This window comes from Meleagris gallopavo, chromosome 1 (assembly GCF_905368555.1).
Source record: "Meleagris gallopavo chromosome 1, MGAL_WU_HG_1.1, whole genome shotgun sequence".
In the NCBI taxonomy this organism is placed as follows: domain Eukaryota; kingdom Metazoa; phylum Chordata; class Aves; order Galliformes; family Phasianidae; genus Meleagris; species Meleagris gallopavo.
This window is the reverse complement of record NC_139404.1, coordinates 59,817,945-59,839,062: the sequence shown is the minus strand read 5'-3', so window position 1 is coordinate 59,839,062 and position 21,118 is coordinate 59,817,945. Positions and strand designations below refer to the sequence as shown.

The 21,118-nt window shown below is 40.4% G+C and overlaps 1 protein-coding gene across 5 annotated transcripts in view; it reads right to left on the bottom strand.

The window, feature by feature from the left end:
* WNK1 (WNK lysine deficient protein kinase 1) overlaps positions 1–21,118 on the bottom strand; it is a 97,795-nt gene that overhangs the window by 21,346 nt on the left and 55,331 nt on the right. For 2 of the 5 annotated variants that reach the window (XM_085229854.1, XM_085229865.1), the window contains exons 7-20: positions 20,598–20,934; positions 19,650–19,837; positions 10,845–10,916; positions 10,069–10,218; positions 8,546–9,019; positions 7,103–7,384; positions 6,917–6,970; positions 6,336–6,427; positions 5,531–5,693; positions 4,939–5,055; positions 2,961–3,134; positions 2,128–2,179; positions 1,822–1,962; positions 25–1,454 (exon numbers count right to left, since the gene is read on the bottom strand). In XM_085229854.1, the coding sequence (XP_085085980.1) occupies positions 25–1,454; positions 1,822–1,962; positions 2,128–2,179; positions 2,961–3,134; positions 4,939–5,055; positions 5,531–5,693; positions 6,336–6,427; positions 6,917–6,970; positions 7,103–7,384; positions 8,546–9,019; positions 10,069–10,218; positions 10,845–10,916; positions 19,650–19,837; positions 20,598–20,934 (3,726 nt within the window). Of the gene's footprint in view, positions 1–24; positions 1,455–1,821; positions 1,963–2,127; positions 2,180–2,960; positions 3,135–4,938; positions 5,056–5,530; positions 5,694–6,335; positions 6,428–6,916; positions 6,971–7,102; positions 7,385–8,545; positions 9,020–10,068; positions 10,219–10,844; positions 10,917–13,324; positions 14,543–16,313; positions 16,572–19,649; positions 19,838–20,597; positions 20,935–21,118 lie in introns of all 5 variants that reach the window. The other 3 variants (XM_085229885.1, XM_085229858.1, XM_085229875.1) reach the window with 3 other exon arrangements.

Genomic DNA, 21,118 nt, shown 5'->3' with positions numbered 1-21,118 from the left:
TCATATAAACATTGCATTTCTTACCGGTACCCTGCTAAGAGGGGGCTTCGAGGGAGAGGTCCCTGGTTTCACTACCGCTGTTGCAACGCTGCTTGGTGCCGAAATATAGCTTACTGGGGTGATCACTTGCCCAGGCGTGGCGACTGGTGTCAGCACTGGCAAGCCAGCTGGTCCAAGAGGCAAACTGCTCGGAGGTATACAAGTGCTAACGGATGTCAGGGGTTTAGTTGGTGCAACCACAGTGGTTGGGATCCCAGGAATAACAGTAGTTTCCATGATCAGTGACGTCTCCAGAGATACTGATGGATGTGCTGCTCCCACGTTACCGTGTTCACTGAAGAGAGATCGTAGCTTTTCTTCCAGGGTCTTTATATCATCAATGCCAGGTGCTTTGGACTGAGCATCAGCATCAGCCTCCAGACAGTGAATATGAGGTTGATTGGGTAATGGAGCTGGTTGGGGCTGGCTGTGTATCAATGTTTGCTGTACTGCAGGCAAATTAGTAACTGGCTGTGGTAAGACACCAGGTAGGGGAACCTGGGGCAACACAGGTGTTGCACCTGGAATCTGGGATAGGACAGGTGTTGATGTAATTGCTGATGGGATGAGTAAGGGATGTATCGCTGGCTGAGTGACTGAACCACATAAGCTTGTTGCTACAGAGGATGATAAAGGTGCAGAGATTGGTAGCGATAAGCCAGCTGCATTGGAGGCCTGTGACTTATCTGCGGACTGCCCACTCTCAGGTAGTGATTGTGGAGCACTTACAACTACTGTTTCTGCCAGACTAGAGACAGAGCCACTACTAGTAAGCTGAGGAAGCTGCAAAGCCACATTCTGAGCCTGAGACAGGGCAACAGATGTCTGCGGTGCTGCCAAACTACTTACAATTTGAGGAGTAGATTGAGATGTCACAGCTGGTGCAACAACACCAAGACCAGTGACACCAGGAACCTGGGTAGCAGGTAGTGCCAAAGAAGCTGGTGTGCTGATGCTAGGGGTAATGTCTCCAGTTACTGGCTGAACAGGCTGGGATGTGATAGTTAAGGAGAAAGAAGCAGGGGCGCTCACACTAGAAGCCACACCACCAGACAGCTGCTGTCCGGATTGTGAGGCCGGAGGTGGAGAAACAGAGCTTGGCACACTTGCACTTGGTGCAACTCCAACAGCTGCATTTTCTGAAGGCAAAGTAACAGAACTTGGAAGAGAAACACCTGTGCTAGAAGGAACAGATATTGAAGGAGCAGCTACAGATGCAGGAGGTGCACCACTGCCTGCCATGGTAGAAAGCGCAGGTGGAAATGGTGGTATTGTTTGATTGAACACTGGAGGAGCTGTACTAGGTCCTTCTGTCATTTGACCATGCGCAATCTCAGAGAAAGCTTGTTGTAAGCTCAGCGATGATGCAGAGTGGGAGAGATTCATTCCAGGACCATGTAGTGGAGATGCAGCAACTGAAAGAACACAAAAATATCAGTCCATCTTGGAAAGTTCATTACAGAACTACCTCCTATTGATAAACTTAGAGAAAGCTAACTTCCCAGCATAATTTAAAAAAAAAAAAAAAAAAAAGATAAATCCAGGCACACACTGAAAATGTGGAATTAAGGTTTCAAGAGTTTTACTGACAGGCCATCAACATTTTTTCCTTCAAGAATTCTACACAGTATCAGCCAGATTATCATCACTTCTTATTAGCACAGTCATTTCCCTACTTCCAGATACTTAAGGGGTGCTTAGGAGCTTGTCAGTCTGGTAAACTAAATTCAGTTTTGATTAACATTTCTTAGCCTTCAGAATTTAAGAGTTTAGATAACTTACCCACATCTGAAGTTTCTTTTCCTCCAGGAATAGGAGAGGTGAAAAAGCCCTGTTCTTTTAACCGACTTTCAGGGACAGGACTGACAATAAACCGTCTTCCCGCAGAATGGACAACCTGGGTAAAGGAGCTAGGAGGAACCCCTAAACAGAAAGAAGTTGGATATTTAGTGATATGTAGCTGCAACAAAATACATAACCTGCAATATGGAATGTGAACTCCATCATATAAAATAAAACCTGGCAGCACCCATCCGCTGAAATCGAAAAAGGTAACTGTTGAAAAAAACAAAATCACAAAAGACTTACCTATTCTTTGTGGCACGGAAGATGTAGGATCTGGCTGTTTGAACTCTAATTTCTGTAAAGTAAGATAAAATTTAAAGTTCTATTCTGAAACAGAAACCCACACGATAGTTATTAAAATGCTAGCTTACTGAAATGTGGGCATTTAAGTTAAGCAGTGCCATGGACTCAAGCACCATTATCAAAGCAGTGAAATTCTGCCTAGGCAACTGTCAGCTATAGTGTTTCATAGATTGTCAGTTCAGTGACTATCAGTGTAACAAATGGATCTAAGCATCTTTTTCTTAACCAACACTCCAGCCCATTTCCTTAAATATTCCACAGATAAGTAAATGGATGACGGATGTTTTGGAGCAGTTTTTGGTAGAAATAAGGCAGAGATTCTGGAAATGCCACCCCTTATGATTCCCAGCAACAGCTTGAAAACCTTTGTTTTCTAACTAATGCATCCAATCCTAGTTGCTCACTGAGTAGAGGCCCCAGAGTCCAGTCTCTTGGGGTTTATTGAGTGACAAAGGATTAGGGATTTTAGCATCCTGCCTCACAACTTCAAACCCAAGCAGCCCCAGCATTTAAGACTATCTGCCTAGTACTCTATTAGGAGATTCAGAAGCTTTAAAAGTGTCAGAACATGACAAAAAGCAATGGCTTAAGTTATTTAGTTTTCTAAACAAATTTTTTGCTTTCATCCTGATCTGAAGCTCTGGCTGTTAATTTTGTTTTTAAGCTTTGATATTCTCATGAAAGAAGGTTTCAGTTTCTTGCTAGAACTACGCAAAACCATACCACCCAAAACTGAAAATATGATTAGCTAAGGCCATTCATCTTCTACATACCTGTGACCCTGGAATGAAGCCATCGTCCTTTGTCTGCATACTCTCCAAACCCTGATCACCTTCTGGCTCCACACTTACATCCTCACTCAGCATTTCATCTGCTTTCTCAATGATCTCTCGTACCTGTTCCACAAATGAGTCTCTCTCAGTTGCTAAAATAAACTCATTCTGCACCTGTGAAGAGAACAGAGCAGCAAGATTATTACGAAGTATTTCAAAGCTATGTATTGAATACTGAGTAACCATAATATAACTTATGTTTGTGTTTGTCCTCCTTCCACTGTTCTTATGCATAAGATAAAGTTCATGACATACTGGAGAAAAAAACATTTGCTTCTGAAATTATCTCCAGCACTGAAATATTTGTCCTACTTTGCTCTTTGCAGTGGAACAACATTCTGTATCACTTTCATCAGATTGATATTTCAGACTTGCCCAGTGAAACTCAAAAATTTGCAACTTCATTTACTGTCATATTTAAAGAAAAATGTAAATGTAAAAAAATCGAAAATTTTATATTGCAAAGTAAATTCTGTGCTACTCTATTTCTACATCATACTTAACTTCTACTCTGTGGAGGCTGTACATCACTAGTTTCCAGAAGTCTGGCTGTTGCAGTATATAAACACAAGTACTAGTTCCCCAGCTGGTAAGAGAAAATGTGTTCAGCCTATTTAGTTTCAATACACTGTACTGCTTTATAAAAATACATCCTGCTGTTTACATTCGAATAAATAAGCTTAAACAAATACACTCGGTATTTATACAACAGTTCTTGCTTTGTCAGCCTAACCCAGGAGAAAATTATGTCTCCTGATGGGCATAAAGTTCTAGATTAAGTTGTCTAGGATTGGTTGCATACTTCAAATGATTTGCTTGCACTCTGAAAGCACAGATCACTTATTCTGTTTGCACTCCTCATCAACCGTCTGTGCTTTTATCAAATATACTGTTTTATTCCTCCATAGGATCAATTTACATATGAGGAAATGTAAGATCTGTATTTTCTGTGTATTTCTAGACACTTCATTTATTTGACATCTGTCAATACACGTAACAGTCAAGAACCAAATTCTTCCTCTTCTGTGGAAAAGTCTTCCTGTGTTACTAATTTGGTTATTTTTGAAAAAATATGAATCCAGCACACACCACCTATTATTCTGCTGTCTCTCCAAGTTAAAAGATAAATACCACCACACAGGTGCCCAAGAAGTTGGGGGAAAGATGCTTTGTGTCAGGATGAACTTCCAACCCACTCTCCACCCCACTTCAGCAACACCAAAGTGATCTCATTTTCACTCAGATTGTACCAGCTCAGGAATATAATTTTAAATTTAAAAAAAAAAAGTGGTGGGAGGTTCTATTCCACACTTCATGATACTTGCATTTAAACATATATAGATATGACAAGTTCTCTTCTGTTTCTTGACCATTATCTGTTGAATGGAGAGGTTGTTTTGTTCATTTTCCTTTGAGATGCACTGACCAGTTTAGTCAAAAGCAGCAGTCATTACTGACCTCCAGAAATCAGAAAGAAGTTCCCTCAAGAGGAAATCTTGCTGTTTCAGTTGAGAACAGCAGCAAAATCTCAGTGCTTAAGCAGAATTGTAAAGGCTTAACAATGTTTTGGCCTTAAAAAAAAGCAAACTATTTAAGTTGGTGCTTTCAGAAAGTTGTCTGTAGTTTTTCCAAAGTATAGACTGTGAAAAAATAAAAGTAGATACACTTGATCAAAAAAGAAATTTTAGGATAAAAAATTGACTCAGGTGTTCCCTGAGCATGTAATATTAAGTGTCAATTTTGTATAGTACTCTGTACAGACAGTCTCTAGCTGTGCCTACGTACCTATTAAGTGAGTGCAGAAAAAGAGGAGGCAGGCCATGCTACACAGAAGAAAGCAAGTGAGAAAATACGACTGCTTATATTACTACTGTGATTAACACTGGATTCAATTTTCCACCTCTGAAATCCATCTTACCATAATTGAAGCTATTTCCTCAGGGTTGTCACCATCCAAATCAAATTTGAAAGTAACCATTTTCCGATTGTGTGTCTCTAGCTGGCATTCCACTACCCGGTCACCTTTATTTGAAACCTAAAGCAAAGAAAATAATAGTTCAAATTAAAAGCATAAAAATGTACTGTTTGTACTTCGAAGTCCACATAGAAAGACCAATAGTACTGCTCTAAGACAAACACATTCTCTTTTTCTAAACTAATAAACAGTACAGCAACATTTTCTGAGGATTTGCCAATTACTCATGCGACCAAGCTTACCTTGCCCTCACCTTTCTCTAGGGCTCCAAATGCTCCCTTGTTCCTTTCTAACTTATATGTCATTAGCTTAGCTTTACTAATAAGATTAAAGCAAACATGCAGAAATAGTATGTGGAATCACTAGAGGCCAGGCAAGCTAATTTTGCTATCTGAAATGTTCTGGAAAACTCTTAACTATGACTTTTGGAGCACTAACAGTAGAAGCAGAACAAATATAGTGGACAGACTGCGTGCTCAAAGTAGCAACAGTATTAAACAGTCACTTAAAATTAAAACAAAACAAAACCACTCACATTTAGAATTCTCAGTTTTGGCCTAGCAGTCTTCTCATGGCGGGAGCGACTGCGGACAGACCTCCGCATATGGCGCTTGGTAGTCCTCCCTTCATGCCTCCCACTAGAAGCTGGAACATTCTCATTGCCATCACTCATTCCTGAAGCAACATCAGAATGTGCACTAAAAATGAAAACAAAACTTTATATTAGTATTCATGCATTCTACATCTGCAACAGTATGGTTTACCCTACCGATACCATTCTCTTCAGGACAGGAATGGATGCCTGTTAATCACAGAGTAGGGGAGAAGAATTCTGTCAAATGATAAACACAGAACATTCTGAGTTGAAAGAGACCCATCAAGATCATTGAATCCTGGCTCCACAGAGCACCACCCAAAATCCAAACCCTATGTCTGAGAGCAGCGTCCAAATGCTTCTTGAACTCCAGCACTTGAGGCCGTGCCCACTGCCCTGGGCAGCCCGTTCCATGCCCATTGCCCTCTACTAAAGAACCTTTTCCTAACACTCAACCTGCCCCTCCCCTAACACAGCTCCATGCTGTTCCCTTGGGTTCTGTTGCTGTCACCAGAGGGCAGAACTCAGCTCTGCCCCTCCACTCCCTATGAGGAGCTGCAGCCACCATGAGTCTCTTCTTCTCCAGGCTGAGAAAACCAAGGGACCTCCACTGTTCCTCACGTCTTCCCCTCCGGACCCATCTCCATTTTCACAGCATCCTTTGAACACTCTCTAATAGTTTTATGTCTATTGCATGAAATTAAAATTCAGATCGATAGATTGGTGAGAAGAAAACCATGCTTACCTATCCATAGAGGAAGCCAAAGGGGTAGACTGAGCAGGCTGCGTTGATGGCAAAGACTCTGAAGGAGCAGTCTGTGAGGCTCCTTGAGTACCCTAAGGATAGAAACCTACATCAAGAACTCTAAATAACTCCATTCCTTTCAAAATCACCCATTAGTCTTCAATCATTCTACTCAAATCAGTTATAAAGCTAAAAGCACTACTTTTTTTTAGAACTTTGAACAGCTAGCTAGCATCCAGAAAGATTTAATTTACAAGGCTCAAAAGCAAACTGCAGTGAAGCAAATCATCATCCTGAGGAGGGGTGGGGCAGAAAATCAGCCATCCTTCTACAGATGCACGTTGCTACAATTTGCCATGCAGCCACAGTCTTACTAACAGAATGTGCAAAAGGCAAGCCAATGCAGAACACAAAGACAATTCAAATTCTCCCTAGCAACATCAGTGCTGCAGGGAATGGGCAAAATGAGAGAATCTCAAAGGCTATCGGTAGCAGTTTTTCATTGATATGGCAAAATATTCTACAGTACTAGCAAGAAGTGAAGTGTTAACAGGTTTTTTGCCTGTAAGATGTACACTCACTTCCCAACAGAACAGCCAGTGGCAACAAGGTCCCCACATTGGCATGACATTCTGCTGTAAGAAAAAGGTTATTTGAAACATTAATTTCCATCTTAAGACAAGCATGGAAGGGATTAGTTCCCCACACACATTCACTGTTGTATAATTTGAAGACTCTAAATGCATTGTTATGTTCAACATAGTTACCTCCACAACTGCCTGCTGCGAGGAGGCTGATGAGGCCTGTTGTGCTAAACTCACTGTAGTCTGGGGCACTTGAACCTGTCCTCCTACGCTGCCCATAGGAACTAAAACGTTCTGCTCCACATACGGCTGCACAACAGGAGCAATATAGCCTGGCTGAGTCATTACATCTGTGGGTAAGGGAGGGGACAGTATGGCAGAAGGAATGCTAACAGAAGCCACAGCAGAGGAAGGTGCAACACTTGAGTCCCCTGGGTACTGAGGCGGCAGCCGAGATGGGAAGCCCTGTAACAGAAATGAGGAAGTCAAGTTAGTGAATGCCAGAGCAGATAAGACAACAAAACAAAACAAAAAAATATGTATATCCGTTTCAGGGGCAACTTCTAACTGCTTTCCTTTCCCTTATGTACTTAGTCAAGCGCTTTCGAAGACCATCTTCACACAGAGTAGTCGTTGATTAAGAAGCCAAAGCTCAGCTTGCAAGTCACTATGCTTCAACAAGCAAATTTCCACTCAAAGTTTCAAGCCTTAGGCAAAACAATTTTCACCTCCCAACTCTCCCCAGTTGCCTATTGGACTTAATATTTTAAGTCTTGTGGCTTGAAACGAGTTTGAAAGATTTTTATGCTGAACTGCTCAGAACATAATAATATGTAAAATGTAACATCTGTTGCTGATTCTCAAGACGAGTAAATACCTTGCATGTCTCCTGACCTCTCACAATGAACTGACCCGGGAACTAAGAAGCATGAATTCCTACATAGTTTCTATTCTGCAGCACTCTGCATTGTCTCAGTGACTTTACTTTAGAAGAACAACTATATGCCAAGTCACTCTTTTTGTCACTACTCATATTGCCATGACAATGATTGCACAAAGGAGCCAAAGTAGTCCTTGCCGATCAGTCCAGCGTTTCATAACTTGCATCATATACTTACTTCTCGTTCAAGATCCTTGTCGCCCGACTTATTTCCAGAAAATCCAAGTCCACACCTCCCCACTTCCCTTCCCCAACTTGGAACGAAATACTGACATTGCTGAATATGCTGCCACAGATTATCTTTCCCAAACACAACCTGTATGAGTTTTTAAATCACAATGTTTTGGGACTTTTTTTTTTTTTTTTTAATTTAATTCAAGTTGGCAGATCTCTTAGATAGCTATCTTCCTTTACACAGCAGCTACAAAAGTCCTGCACTACACTTGTCATTTTAGACAAACTCCACTGCCAAATGAGGGGAAAAAAAAAAAATCACAGTGTGACTAGAGGACACTTTTTCTCCTCCCTCCTTAAAAAGGACTTTTACCACAAAACAGAATTCATCTCCATGGCCTAGTGGCTCTCTTATGAGAAGTGAGTTGGCCCAGGCACACAGTTCTGAGCTGGTACCTTAGAGGAAGAGGTGAAAGTCGGAGGGGAAGAGCTCTGCTGGCTTGCAACAATACCTGGTAAAGAGCATCTCCAGCAGGAAGTGAAGCATCAGCAGCTTGTCCAATGCTGACTGGCAATCCCATGGACTGGACAGCCGGCTGCAGGAGCTGCGGGAGAACCTGGCTGGGCAACTGAGCCACAGGCTGCATCAGCGTGGGAAGCTGGCTAGGGACAACAGTTGATCCTACAGGGACAGCGGATGCCGCAGCAGATGTTGCCAGCGTGAGCAATGGCTGATTCATGCCGCCTGCCATTGAAATTGGCAGTGACTGGAAACCTGGCTGAGCCACTGACACATGAGGAGCTGCGACGGGCAACTGAGAGACTGAGAACTGGGGGACAATGGAAGTTGGCAAGGGTTGTCCCACGGGCAAAAAGTGAGAACCAATAGGGACTGATGGGGCAACTGAAGGTTGAGGGAGAGAAGGTGCTGCAACAGGTAATTGAGGTTCGCCTTGGATGATCGACACTGGTTGGGAAACAGGAAGCTGGGGAGGTAAAGAAAATAGAGATAGATTTTTCGGTTTTTAAGCAGGGTTGCAGAGCAGAATTTTTATGCATTAGTCAAAGAAAGAATTACTCAAGTTATAGCACTCTGTTAAAGTGGGTGGGGAGCACAGTTGGCAGAGTGGCTGGGAAGTTGGCTGGAGTTCCAAAAGGTCCTCACTTCGCAACACTTCCCTTGAAGAACTTCACAGGCTCTTGAAATAGACCCCCCCAGAGGGTGAAAGAGCAACATTAGAATACCCTAAAGCACTGACTTGTACACAAACAGAATCCAATTCCCCTCAATTCTGTCCCCAGAGCCAAGCCTGTCTTCTTACAGGAAAGAAGTGCAAATGTTTCCACAAATCTGTCAGCTTTGGGTATGGGGACTAAGGAATGGAGAATGAAAAGCCACTGTGCCAGCATTCAGAGAATGGCAGGGGATATGTCAATTAAAGCCAGCAAATGATGCAACTGGAGAGACAGTTAAGATGAACAAGCAACAAAACAATTTCAAAAACAAAAACAAGGCTCACATGTTCAAGATAGAGATATGAGCCAAAATGAAGTAATACTCAGTAACAGAAGCTTCTTGATCAGGCAGTAAAGGAGAAGAGCTGAATAAGAGAGATGACAAGAGTGGAAAAGGCAGTCCTTATGGTTCACTACCTAAATACGTGAACATGTGTTTTACACACAATGGTGCAGAAGATGTACATTCTATGGGAAGCAGAGAAATGACAAGTTCCTGAAAACACATTCATAGTAATCCATTCATCAATATCCTTCATGATACTTTGACTGTTTAAAGACCTTAGAGAATGGAAGTGCCATCCTTCCCTCAAACAAATTACTCATGACTGCCATGTGTAAAAGAAAGTGTTTCCAATACATATTTTCCAGCAAAATTGACAGTTACTGTATCTCAAGAATACTACAATCTGGATGAATGTTTTGGAACCATTAGAAAAGATGACAAAAGTGAAAGTAGCAGCATATTGAATTTGCCAGGTGTGAAAGATCTTGTAGTGATAAGAAAAATATTGCTTACCTGTGTCCCTGCTGCTGCCTGAGGCATTGGCATAACCTGTGAAGTCTGAGTTTGAGAGACAGTTTGTGTGGGAGTGGCACCAGTAGAAACTGATGGCTGCTGCAGCTGGTATTGTCCAGGTTGTTGAGAAGAGGCTGGCTGCTGGGCATTCTACAGTAGGGAAAAGATGCAGAAGCTATTTTTAACACCCCACAGAGGAAGTTTTAAAAGCCTATCTACTTAAGTTTCAACTTTTACTCCCTCGCAAGTGATATTAGTGGATCTTCTGAACATACTGAGCGAATTAATCTTTAGTAGTTACTTCTTAGTAATACTAACACAACTTCACTATCAGCACCAAGTATTGCAACAGGATTTAAGTTTCAACAGTGAGAACAAGAATACAGATTCCACATAGGGACTACAGGCTATTAAGAGAAGAGGATGCTGCAGAAGATACTATTTCAAGTTGGAAGAACTCATCAGAACGGGGTCTGTCTGTCTTTACAATCTAACTCTCAAATCCTGGCATGTCTTTCCTTGAATGGCACCTCCAATAAAAAGTTAGGTGGGGGCTAGGAATACAGTCACATTAGAAGCAGCATTAACATGATCCTAAAAATAAATTTCAAAAAGTTAATCTCATAGCATGTTAGACTAGGAGAGAACCAGAGGATTCTTCTTTTATCCAAAACTATGGATTGAAGAGTGGACAGGAAAAGGTAATTGCTCTTTAAGAAGTCATCAAATTTCTCTGCTGAAAATATTTTACTCCCAAGTTTAAAAAATGATCATACCTGCTGAGTGTGTTGGGCAGGTTGAGACGGTACCGATGTACTACTTGAAGCTGACTGGCCTTGTACTTGTGTCTATAAGGAAAAAAAGACCAAGGGTCAGCTTTAAAAGAAAAATAAAAAACCACACGGCTCTGCAGCTGGCAGTTAAAATAAATTCTGCCTGGAATGATCTGTTTGTAATAGTTTCTAGCTGTTCATTTTAGACTAGCAGTTTGTTTGGCCAAATTCCACTACCAAAAGCAGAATGAAGTAGTGCAAGCTGGAAAAGCATCCAAATCCATTTTAAGTCTTTCAAGAAAGCAAAGTCTTTGCATCCCCAATGCCCCTCAAAATGAGACAGATCAGCCTACCAGCTTCTTCCTCTACTGATGATGCGTTAAGAACAGGATGCCTTGGTATGTACGATAACTGGAAATACAGGCATTAAAATTTACCTTTACAACACAGTTAAGTGAAGAGGATAAAATAAGCTAGAAAAAAATAAAACTGATTATAAAGATCAAAAATACACATACCAATTAAAAAAAACACTCAGTACATGTACATGTAAACTGTTTCTTTAGAGAGGCTTATCAAAATCCACATTAAAAATCATTTCCAGACCAGCTATCAGCCAAGGATAGATACAGAAGAATCTGGGGCCATGTTCTAGCTAAGACAGAAATCTGAATGAATAAGCAACGGAAAAAAAAAAATGGATGAGTGGCATACAATGGAATGTGAAAGATGCAAAGGAAAATGGAATGGATTTTCACCACTGTTTTTGTGACCAACATTCTTTGGTTAGATCTTGTAGACAGTTGAACAAAGATCTTCACTAAGCTCCCTGAGTATGCACCACCTGTAAACTAACTGCTTTTATAAGAAACATCTGGTGCACAGGTATCATATCAGGAATATCTACTAAAATTTCTAAATGGTTTGCATATTGTGCTATTAGCTTATTAGGAAGAATTTTATCTAAAATGTATTCTTTTAAGGAAAGAACAATGTCAGTGAAAAGAACCAATTCTTTTCTTTGTTGTTTTAGAAGCTTTGAGGCCCTTATTAGTTAGAATAAAAATTTGTCCATTGAAATAATCTCTCCTCGTATTGATTCAGTTTGAGACTTCACATTCTGATTCTCCAATGAATTAGATAACAGCTTCTGGAACTTACATTCTGTAAAAACTATCTGAATCTCTTCTTATGATTTCCAGATGTCTTTTTCAACCATCACAAATCACCTGAAGTTTAGCAAAATATGTTTATGGAGAAACAATCTCCAAGAAACTTTCAAACTTCCTGCCCTGCAGTTTCACTCCACAAGTTCTCCTAAACGACAGAAATCACTATTTATTGCAACAGTGATTAAGCTGTTTCAGCTTAAAAAAAAACAAAACCAACAGCATCCTAAATATTTAAATCTTTCCATATATAATTCTTCATCTTACCACAATAAAACAAAACAGGCTCTCTTTCTTCTAGAGGAATAACAATGTTGCTTAATAGCTAGAGTATTAGAATCCTTTATTTCAACAACAGAAAAAGTGAAGGAGTAAGAGATGTTTACTTAAAGTAAAGCCTCTCTTTCCACCAAAAAAAAAAAAAAGAAAAGAAAACCATCTTCTCATGAGTTTCAGAATACAAGCACAAATACAATACACAAGTACACCTCACATTCATGGTGTACAAACGCATTACTGAAGGATACTAGAATGAAAAGTGCAATGGCATTTACCATACATCAACAGAACATATCTCCAGCTAAACTTCATGCCTCAGATTTCGCTTTTTAAAAAAGACACCACATTCTAGGCTTATAAGTAAGCAAAGCCTATATTAAGAATCATTTGTGCCACTAGTTAACTACCCAGCCTGCTCGGTTTCTTTCATAGTTCTGCAAGGGCACTTCCAAACCCATTTATGTGTATATATACTGCCCTTCATTCCTCTCTTCCCACTTCCTTCCCCCAAGCCTAGAAAAATCTCTTTCAGCTTTCGAGAGTCACCAAGTTAACCTGTTGTCCAATGAAACATCATTCATATAGATGTTCAACTTCAAATAACATTCTCATCAAACAGCTGAGGAACAGGAATAGAAATACAAAGTGTTAGTATCACTACCAATACAAACTGCATGGAAGATGCATTTCATTAAACCCATTGTTGAGAAGCCAATTTAGTACTTCAGCTATCCCTTTCCAAAACAGTATCTGATCCAAAAGAACACTGACCTTTTGTTATTCTTAACACAGAAGCCATACCAATATGTCACCCAAAGCTGAATATAGACTGAGGGGTTGCTGATGCCTCATCCTTTAATTGTAACCTGTTAAGTTAAAGAGATCCTAGTAGACCACTGACTTAACGTAAAGACACCCCCATGAATGCTAAGATACTTGCTCCGTGTGGTTCTAAATAAGAGCAAGGCTCCTCTTTAAGTGCAAAGTATGATTTATAAAAAGCAGAGAAATTCTGGAAGGGTTTTCTCCTGTAACCTGAGGATAGTGTGCAGGTGGTCCTGATGAAAGCGAGGTGGACAAGGCCTGCTGAGTTGAGGCTCCCTGTGGGAAGCAGATGAAGAGCTGCGACTCTTGCAATACCTTCTGAGGCAGCTGAACAATGGGCAATGAGAAGTCTGAACCAAAAGCAGATGGCCCCCCTGTAGGGGGAGGAGACTGGAAATCGCCAGTGTCAGAGGAAGTCAGCTGTGAGGAATCACTGGAGTATTCTGGGCTTCCTTCTGGCCAGCTCCGACTGGCAGAACCCCCTCTGGGACCTGCTAAATCAGGACCAAGATAGTTATAATGTTCCTCTGTCACGGGCTGAAGCCGACCATGTAACCCTATGCCTTGAGTGGATTCCTCTTGACTGGTCTCCATTGAGCCCCGGCGACTTCTGTAGACCCGCTGGGGTAAAGCCGCCCCTTCTGCTGGAGCAGAACTCGGTGTGTGCACATGGAACTCAAAAACACAGCTTGTTCTGCCATCACCACTGTGAGAGAGCACAGCTGGGGCAGAATGAGGAACAAATACCTGATGGAACGTCATCTGAGCAGGATCTGCACTCAGAGGAGCTGAAACACTGGATAATGGAGAAAGGGGACTCAACCCAGCATCCAGCCTCAAGTTCTGAACATGTCTTGCCAGGAATGCTTGCCCCGATTGATAGTCAAACACAGAGCTTTGTGGAGGACCACCTTGCACATGCTTTGAATCAGAAACCTGCTTCAAATGTTGTTCAGTCACGTGTGAGTTATAAGCTACTTGATCATACTGCTCCGATACCTGTGACGGATAGTGCATGCCCACCAAATATACAGCTTCTGGATGCATTCTGTAGTGAGCATCCTCTGGAGGTGTTGGTCCAGATCTATAGTCACTGTGTACAGGAGCTGGCTCAAACACAGGGTTAACTTGCACATGCAGAGGCTCTCCAGCGACTCTATGAGATGTCGTACCCAGCATAACCAATGCCTCTGGTGTCCAATTGGTGGGACTACCACCAGGTGGAACTAAACTCTGGCCAGTCTTCAGCAATGGCTGGAAGTGGCAAGTTTGAGCTTCCAAAAATGAAGTGCTCTTGCGGCGCTGAGCAACTGCCACCTTCGGCGGGCAGACAGGTGGTGGTGAGAAAGACACCGGCCGTTCATGAACGGTTGGGAAAAATATCTGTGAATCTGGGAACGTTGGTGTTCCCCCACGCGGATGCTGAGGCTGTATTGACATGAACAAGACAAGTAATTCATACATTAAAAGTGAAAGCACATTAACATGCACAGTTCACTAGGCAGTTCTGTGAAGTAACTTTATAGAATGACTACTCAATTCATGGTCAAAAACATACAATACTTAGGAAAATTAGATGAGTTGTAAATATCCATTAAATACATCCGTGGCAGGCATGTCTACAAATGGAAACATTTGCTTGTGTTAAAGCTGCTTTTCCAGTCCAACTCCAACCACTCAGTAAATGTGAATATCGGTTTTGCTCCTGACAATGGAATGCAAATTATTGTCATGGGCTATTCACTGCGGTCATTGCTTGAAATCCAATCTAACTCCAGACGTTACTGCCATATGGGCATATAAAAATCCAGAACTTAATAGCAGTAACAATGCAGGGCCTCTAATTCACATCTGGAAGATTAAAATGATATGAAAACTTAATACTATCTAATGTAAAAAACACAGCGCTGGTGTCCTGTCAGGAGGGTGCTCTGTACGGTGTCCAGAGAGCTAAACAAAAATGCTTTACAAGACTGAACGACACCAGCTTACACATGAAAAAATAATGAAAAGAAAACTGATAAAAATGCAACGTCTTCAGATTCCATCAAATTCAGTCATCCCTTTTGACCATTTTGATCCATTTGCATCATACCATTTCACATAAGAAATTAGCAGTCACTGAAGCAAATCCACTTTTTTTCCTGGACAACAATACATTCACAGGTTTGTCAACAAAGACCTCAAGTGATTCCACTCTTAATGATGTATTACTGCAGATTAGGCTCATCTTATTTAAGATTTCTAGGGAAAATTTCACTGACAAGAGTTCTACATAAGAATATTAAACAATTCAGCAATGCTGCATCTTTTTCATCTCTGTCTACAGTACACTGAAAGAAAGTATTGCTGACACTAAAGGAAAAATTGTAGGAGTCAGCAGCAAATGTCTTGAAGACAAGAGCTACTTACAACTTTTTCAAATTGCCTTTTGCACATTGTTCCATTTCTTTCCCATCCCTTCTTCCGGAAAAGCAGCAGCAAATTTCCATATTGACCAATAGTAAGAAGAAGGTCCCACTCCACTACTCCTGAAGAACTCTTCCTACATTCTGAAAGTTAGTTCTATATACTTCAATTGCAGATAAAATTTCTCAAGGCTTATTTTACATAAATAAAAGCCAGAAACTTAAACAGGCTACCTCCTATCTTGCAAGCTATCATGCATCTGACCTTTTGAAACACATGAAAATATGGCTTCTTCCCACCAAGCAGCAGCTAAAGTGGCAACCACGATTAAAATGTAAGACTTCTCAAAAGTATTCATACTCTGAATATCTACTATCACTATAATAGCAAGCCAAAGCTTCTGGAAAACCAGTCACAACAACTAAGCTTTAAAAGCTGGCTATTTTGTGCAGGGCTTAATTAATATTCAATGCTTGGAAGTTGGAAAATGAAAAACAGTCTTCTGACTTCAGGGGAAAAGAACTAGTCTTCCTTTTAACTTCTGTGATATAGCTGAGTAATTTTCATTTATACTTTCCTAAAATACAAAATACACGGTCAAACACTGATCATGTTTTTAAGTGTATGCCTTGTCAATAAACAATAACGGGAAAAAAAAACCAACAAGCTAGCAGCCCAGAAATGAGGAAGAATCATCTTTTCCTTTTCTCAATTTATAAATGCCTGAAGCCCAGGATGTATTTAATGATAACTTATCTTACTGTGCTGGGAGGCAAATGGTAACACATACAGGACTGACAGAGAGGGAGGGCAGGCTGGAGCGTCGATGCTTGCGTGGAGAGGCAGAGTGCATGGGCAGGACACTTTCCAAGGCTTTAGAAAGCTTTTCTGCAAAGGTTTCTTCAGGGACAGTCCGAAGGTAGAAAGGAGAGAGAGGTGCAGACAGCGCTGGTGGTGGGGTGCAAGGAGCACTGAGAGGGATGCAGGACATAGAGGGAAGAGCAGGAAGGTGGGGAACACAAACTGACATGCTACGACCACGTTGAGGCTAAAGGAGGAAAACAAAAGTTAAAAATTGAACACTTCAAAAAAAATTAAAAACAAAACCAGCAAGAATTGTAATGATAGAAAAGAAATGTAGACACACAATGATAGGCCCAATACTGACTACTATGTGTGCAAGAAGATATGAGAATGCTGAATGAATGTTGACATTCACCAAGAACAGGATGTGTGCACCTCTGAGGATTTAAGCTTGCATTAAGTTACTGAACAGTAAAGGAAGTTCCCTAGTGCCCTTATAAGAAGCACATGGAAGGCAGAACAGATAAGAGAGAATATTTTCCTTGGAGCCACCAATGTGGCCCACAGTATGTGTATTCACTACACTTAATAATGTGACAAATAAAAAACCTTAAGTTATTGATGGCTTTTCATTCATTCTTAGTTTAGTGAGTGCATGTTCTCTTACACCTATCGCCTCTCTGTAATCAGTCTCTCTGCTTAGGCAACTCCCTGAATCAAATGTACTAGGAGTTTTCAGCTAGTTCTTTATTAACTAAAATGTTACCTAAAAAAATTTAGCATTACACAGTCTACAAAACAGTTGTGGAAAAAGCTGTTTCAATACATGGAAAATTTAGTTAGATTAGTCTTAGACAAGCATTTTCCAGACACTGAGCCAATAAAAGTATCAAGGATTTTGTAATCTTGCCTCAAGACAGAAGGCCATAGGTCAAAATTCAACCCAACTGACAGAATCAGAATTATCTTTCTGTCTAGTTCTTTTTTGTTGCTGTTTTTTGGTTGTTTGTTTGTTTGTTTTTTCCAGAATGATTGGGAAAATTATGTTTTAGAGAGGCAGCTTTTAACTGAAATATTTCTTTCTCTAAAAATACATGCCCCTCTTTTGGATACAATTTCTAAAGATAACTGAAATCAAATATATAACTGAGAAAAAAATAAAGTCAAGGTATCCAGCAGAGATCTAATTTAAAGTATTTCTGATATGAGAAATCCTGATAGACTGCTCAGTATTTTGGAGGAGAGACATCAGGAATCTCAAAGGGTTAAACATCTTACCCTTATTCTTCACCTGGTCCAAGCCAGGACTGGTTATACAGGTTGTTCCTGATAAGTTTATCTAACCTGATCAGAAACGGCTCCAGTGATGGAGTCTACAGCACACAACTGTCCTTTCTGGTTAGGAAAAAAACCTTTTCTAAACAAGAATTCCTTGCTGCAATTTAAGCTTATTATTTTTGTTATATCTAACAACAATGTTGTGATCTGATTAGCCTCTACGTATTTTATGGTGGCCTTTCAGCTTTCTCTATCCTCAAGCTCATCTTCCACAGACTCAGCTCTTTCAGTCTTCCCACAAAAACCACGTTTCCTGTATTCTTGGTGTTTTTTGTCACTCTCTTCTGTATTCTCTCTCCCCATTCACTCTCAACTTCCTTCATCAGGCAGAGTGTCCAGGATAGACTTAACAATGGCCAAGAGCAGCAGAACTACATCACATAACATGATGTTTGTCTTTTTCACAACAGCATGATGTTTTTGACCATGTCCAGCTTGTGGTCCGATATAATCCCTGACTCTTTCTTTTAGTGGTGGAATTGCTGCCTAGTCAGTTGTTGCTCATCCTGTACTTGTGTAGCTGATTTTTCCTGCTTAGGCACAAAACTTGCTCTCATCCTGATTGAACTGCATTCTACTTCTTTTAAAGGTTATTTCTCCAGATGGCAATTTCATTTTGACTTGTCATCCTGTCTTCCCAACAAACTCTTAGTAGTTCTTGTAGCGTTCTACTCCATTCTGTTAACCTTCTGGTACCGCTGTTGTCATCAGAGCACGAGCACATTTTAGGATTTAACTGAGCAGCTTGACTACACATTTGTAGCTTGTTTTCCCAAACTCTCTCAAAAGGTTATAGTCTTTCAACCTGGAAACTAGCCATCCCAAGGCAGTAAATGGCTTCTAGTCCAAGACATACTCACACATCAGAGTATGGCTTAACCAGAGCAGTAACTTATTTTGAGAGCTTGAAAACGCATTTGCCCAAGGACTAGCAGTACCACAAAACTTCAGGTTATGACTGAAACCAGCATGTTTTCCAAAAATCTAGGAACACCGATTTTGTAATCAAGTCCACAAGCACAGGCAGCAAAAAAGTGAGGACTCTTAAGTCCTGACTGTCACATTATCTTCCTGTATGGCATTACCATGCTATAAGATATCTCTGCCTTAGGTTTAGATTTTTGTTTAAAAAAAACAACAACAACAACAAAAAAAAAAAACAAAAAAAAAAACAAGGGAACCACTGAAGACAATATAAGAGTAGCAGAAGTTTTACTCCAGTGCTGGAATAGACTTCTGAATGTTCTTGTACTCTGATCTAAAACATACCAAGGGAAGAACGTACCAAAATAAAAGGGCCACACAAATGAACATAGTAGGAGAAGTATTTGTGCCCAGTGCAGACTTTCCAGGGACAAGGAATACGCATGGCAACTGATGAGCAAATCAACACAAGCTAAAAATAATACTGGGAACAAGGATGTGGGGTCCTCTCAGTCTGGAGTACTCACATGCAGCATTCTATAACAGTTAAAAAGAACTTACCTGCAGAATCTGTAAATCAAAGCCTCACAGAACATACATAGCAATTTCATACTTCAAAACAGCAGCTTAAATTATTCTAATCCTTTCTTCAAATCAAAGCAATAGCTAAATATTTGGTAACTTCACATATATACAGAACACCTTCCCAAGTGAGATGAAACGCTCATTTTCATGAGACAGTCTCGTACTGAGGATGTTACATCCATTACAAATCCCAACCTGTCATTCTGCTTAAGTGTACTCAAAATTTAATAAAAACTTTATTTTAAAGAAAAATATTTACGTTTATTTCATTGAACTAGATTCAGTCACCTTGTAAAATAGGAATTTTAATGCTCCCATGCAGAATTTGTATTGCATGGAAAGCATACATGAAAGAATACCTAGCAGACTTTCTTCTCACTTTCAAAAAAAGAAAACAAAACCAAAACAAACAACACAAAAACCCTCACAACTAAATAATTCCATGCATTTGCAATACTTTTAAGTTTTGGCTTACCACTGTAGGTGGCTGATATCCTCCATGTTGTTGTGACTGCACTTGGCCAACTGAAGCTGCATACCCCTGGACTGCAGCTGTTGAGATTGGCTGGTCATGCTGGGAACCATACGACACAGTCTGTTGACTGCTCACACACGATTCAGTATAAACAGATGACCCTTGGCCACTGTCAACTGCTCCATCAGCTACAGAAAGATAAAAATTTGCATTTCAGGAACTGCAGACTGGATTCATAATTCAAGTGTTACTATCAAATATTAGATTGCATTTGTGTCACATCACAATGACCTTATAAACATTTTACCCCTTCTCATATTTACAATGGTGCAAAAACCGTGAGTTTTTTCTTCTCCAATATACTAAGTAACTCCCTACCAGTAAGCCTTCCCCTAGCTTCTGAAAATCAGTCATTTCAAGAGTTCTTTGGAAATATACTTGCCAGTAAATTATGCTCCCTATTAAATGTTGAACTAGAAATAAAAACCTAAATTCTACTTTGTCATGAATGATGTTTCAGGTTCGCTTATTGTCTTGTTTTGTTTGCTTTTCACTTTTATTTTATTTTTCATAAAAGCATAAAACAGGTCAATTGTACTAGCGGGCAGATGCAACTCAAATAAGCGTAACAGAGAACTTAAAATCTCTATTACCTTATAACAGATAATAATTTGCTTGCTAACTTCTGACATGGAGCTTTTCATTTAATCATTATTCAGATACTGATTCTAACATTGGGATGGCAGAAGAGGAAGAGTTAGGACTGTTAACTTATGTGCTCATGTTTAGTACGTAGAACAGGCAGTGATTTTTTTTCAGAAACAGAACCATGATCTGAAATACCTGCATCATTAAAAATATTAAGGCAATTCTGATTCCAGACTCCCTAAGGGCAGGCAAAATAGTGTAAGTGCAAGAGTTCCTAAAGAAATCAACTGACACACTTACAAAGAATAGATATACTGGGTTGCTGGAACTGCAGTTGTTGGTGTTGATCAGCTTCTGGTTCTTCAGGCTCCACTTGAGTAGAAACAGATGCTGAAGTAGTGGGGACAGGAGTAGTACCACTGACAGATACGGGATGCTTTGACCCTGCATGGGAAGCACTTGAGGGTTGCTGTTGCTCCAGCTGCTGCTTCTGACTACCTTCTTCCTGAAGCTTCTTCTCCTGTTCTTCACGCACCAACTGACGCTGCTCTCGCTTTCGCTTAATCAAAGATACCCTGTCCTTGATAGCTTTCGCCATTGTCTTGTGATCCCCTTCACAGACATAGCCAGATTCCACCTGAAGGAGGATATATTCACAGAATTCAGACTGTCATAGACAGCCACTATTGTGCTACAATATAAGCTATCGCTCTCTTGCACCTAACTTCTCATTCACAGACTTCTGAAGCAGTTTTATTTCTAGACAGTAACAGTAAATGCAAAGGCTGATAGATGACATCTCACTGTCAAAGAATGCTATT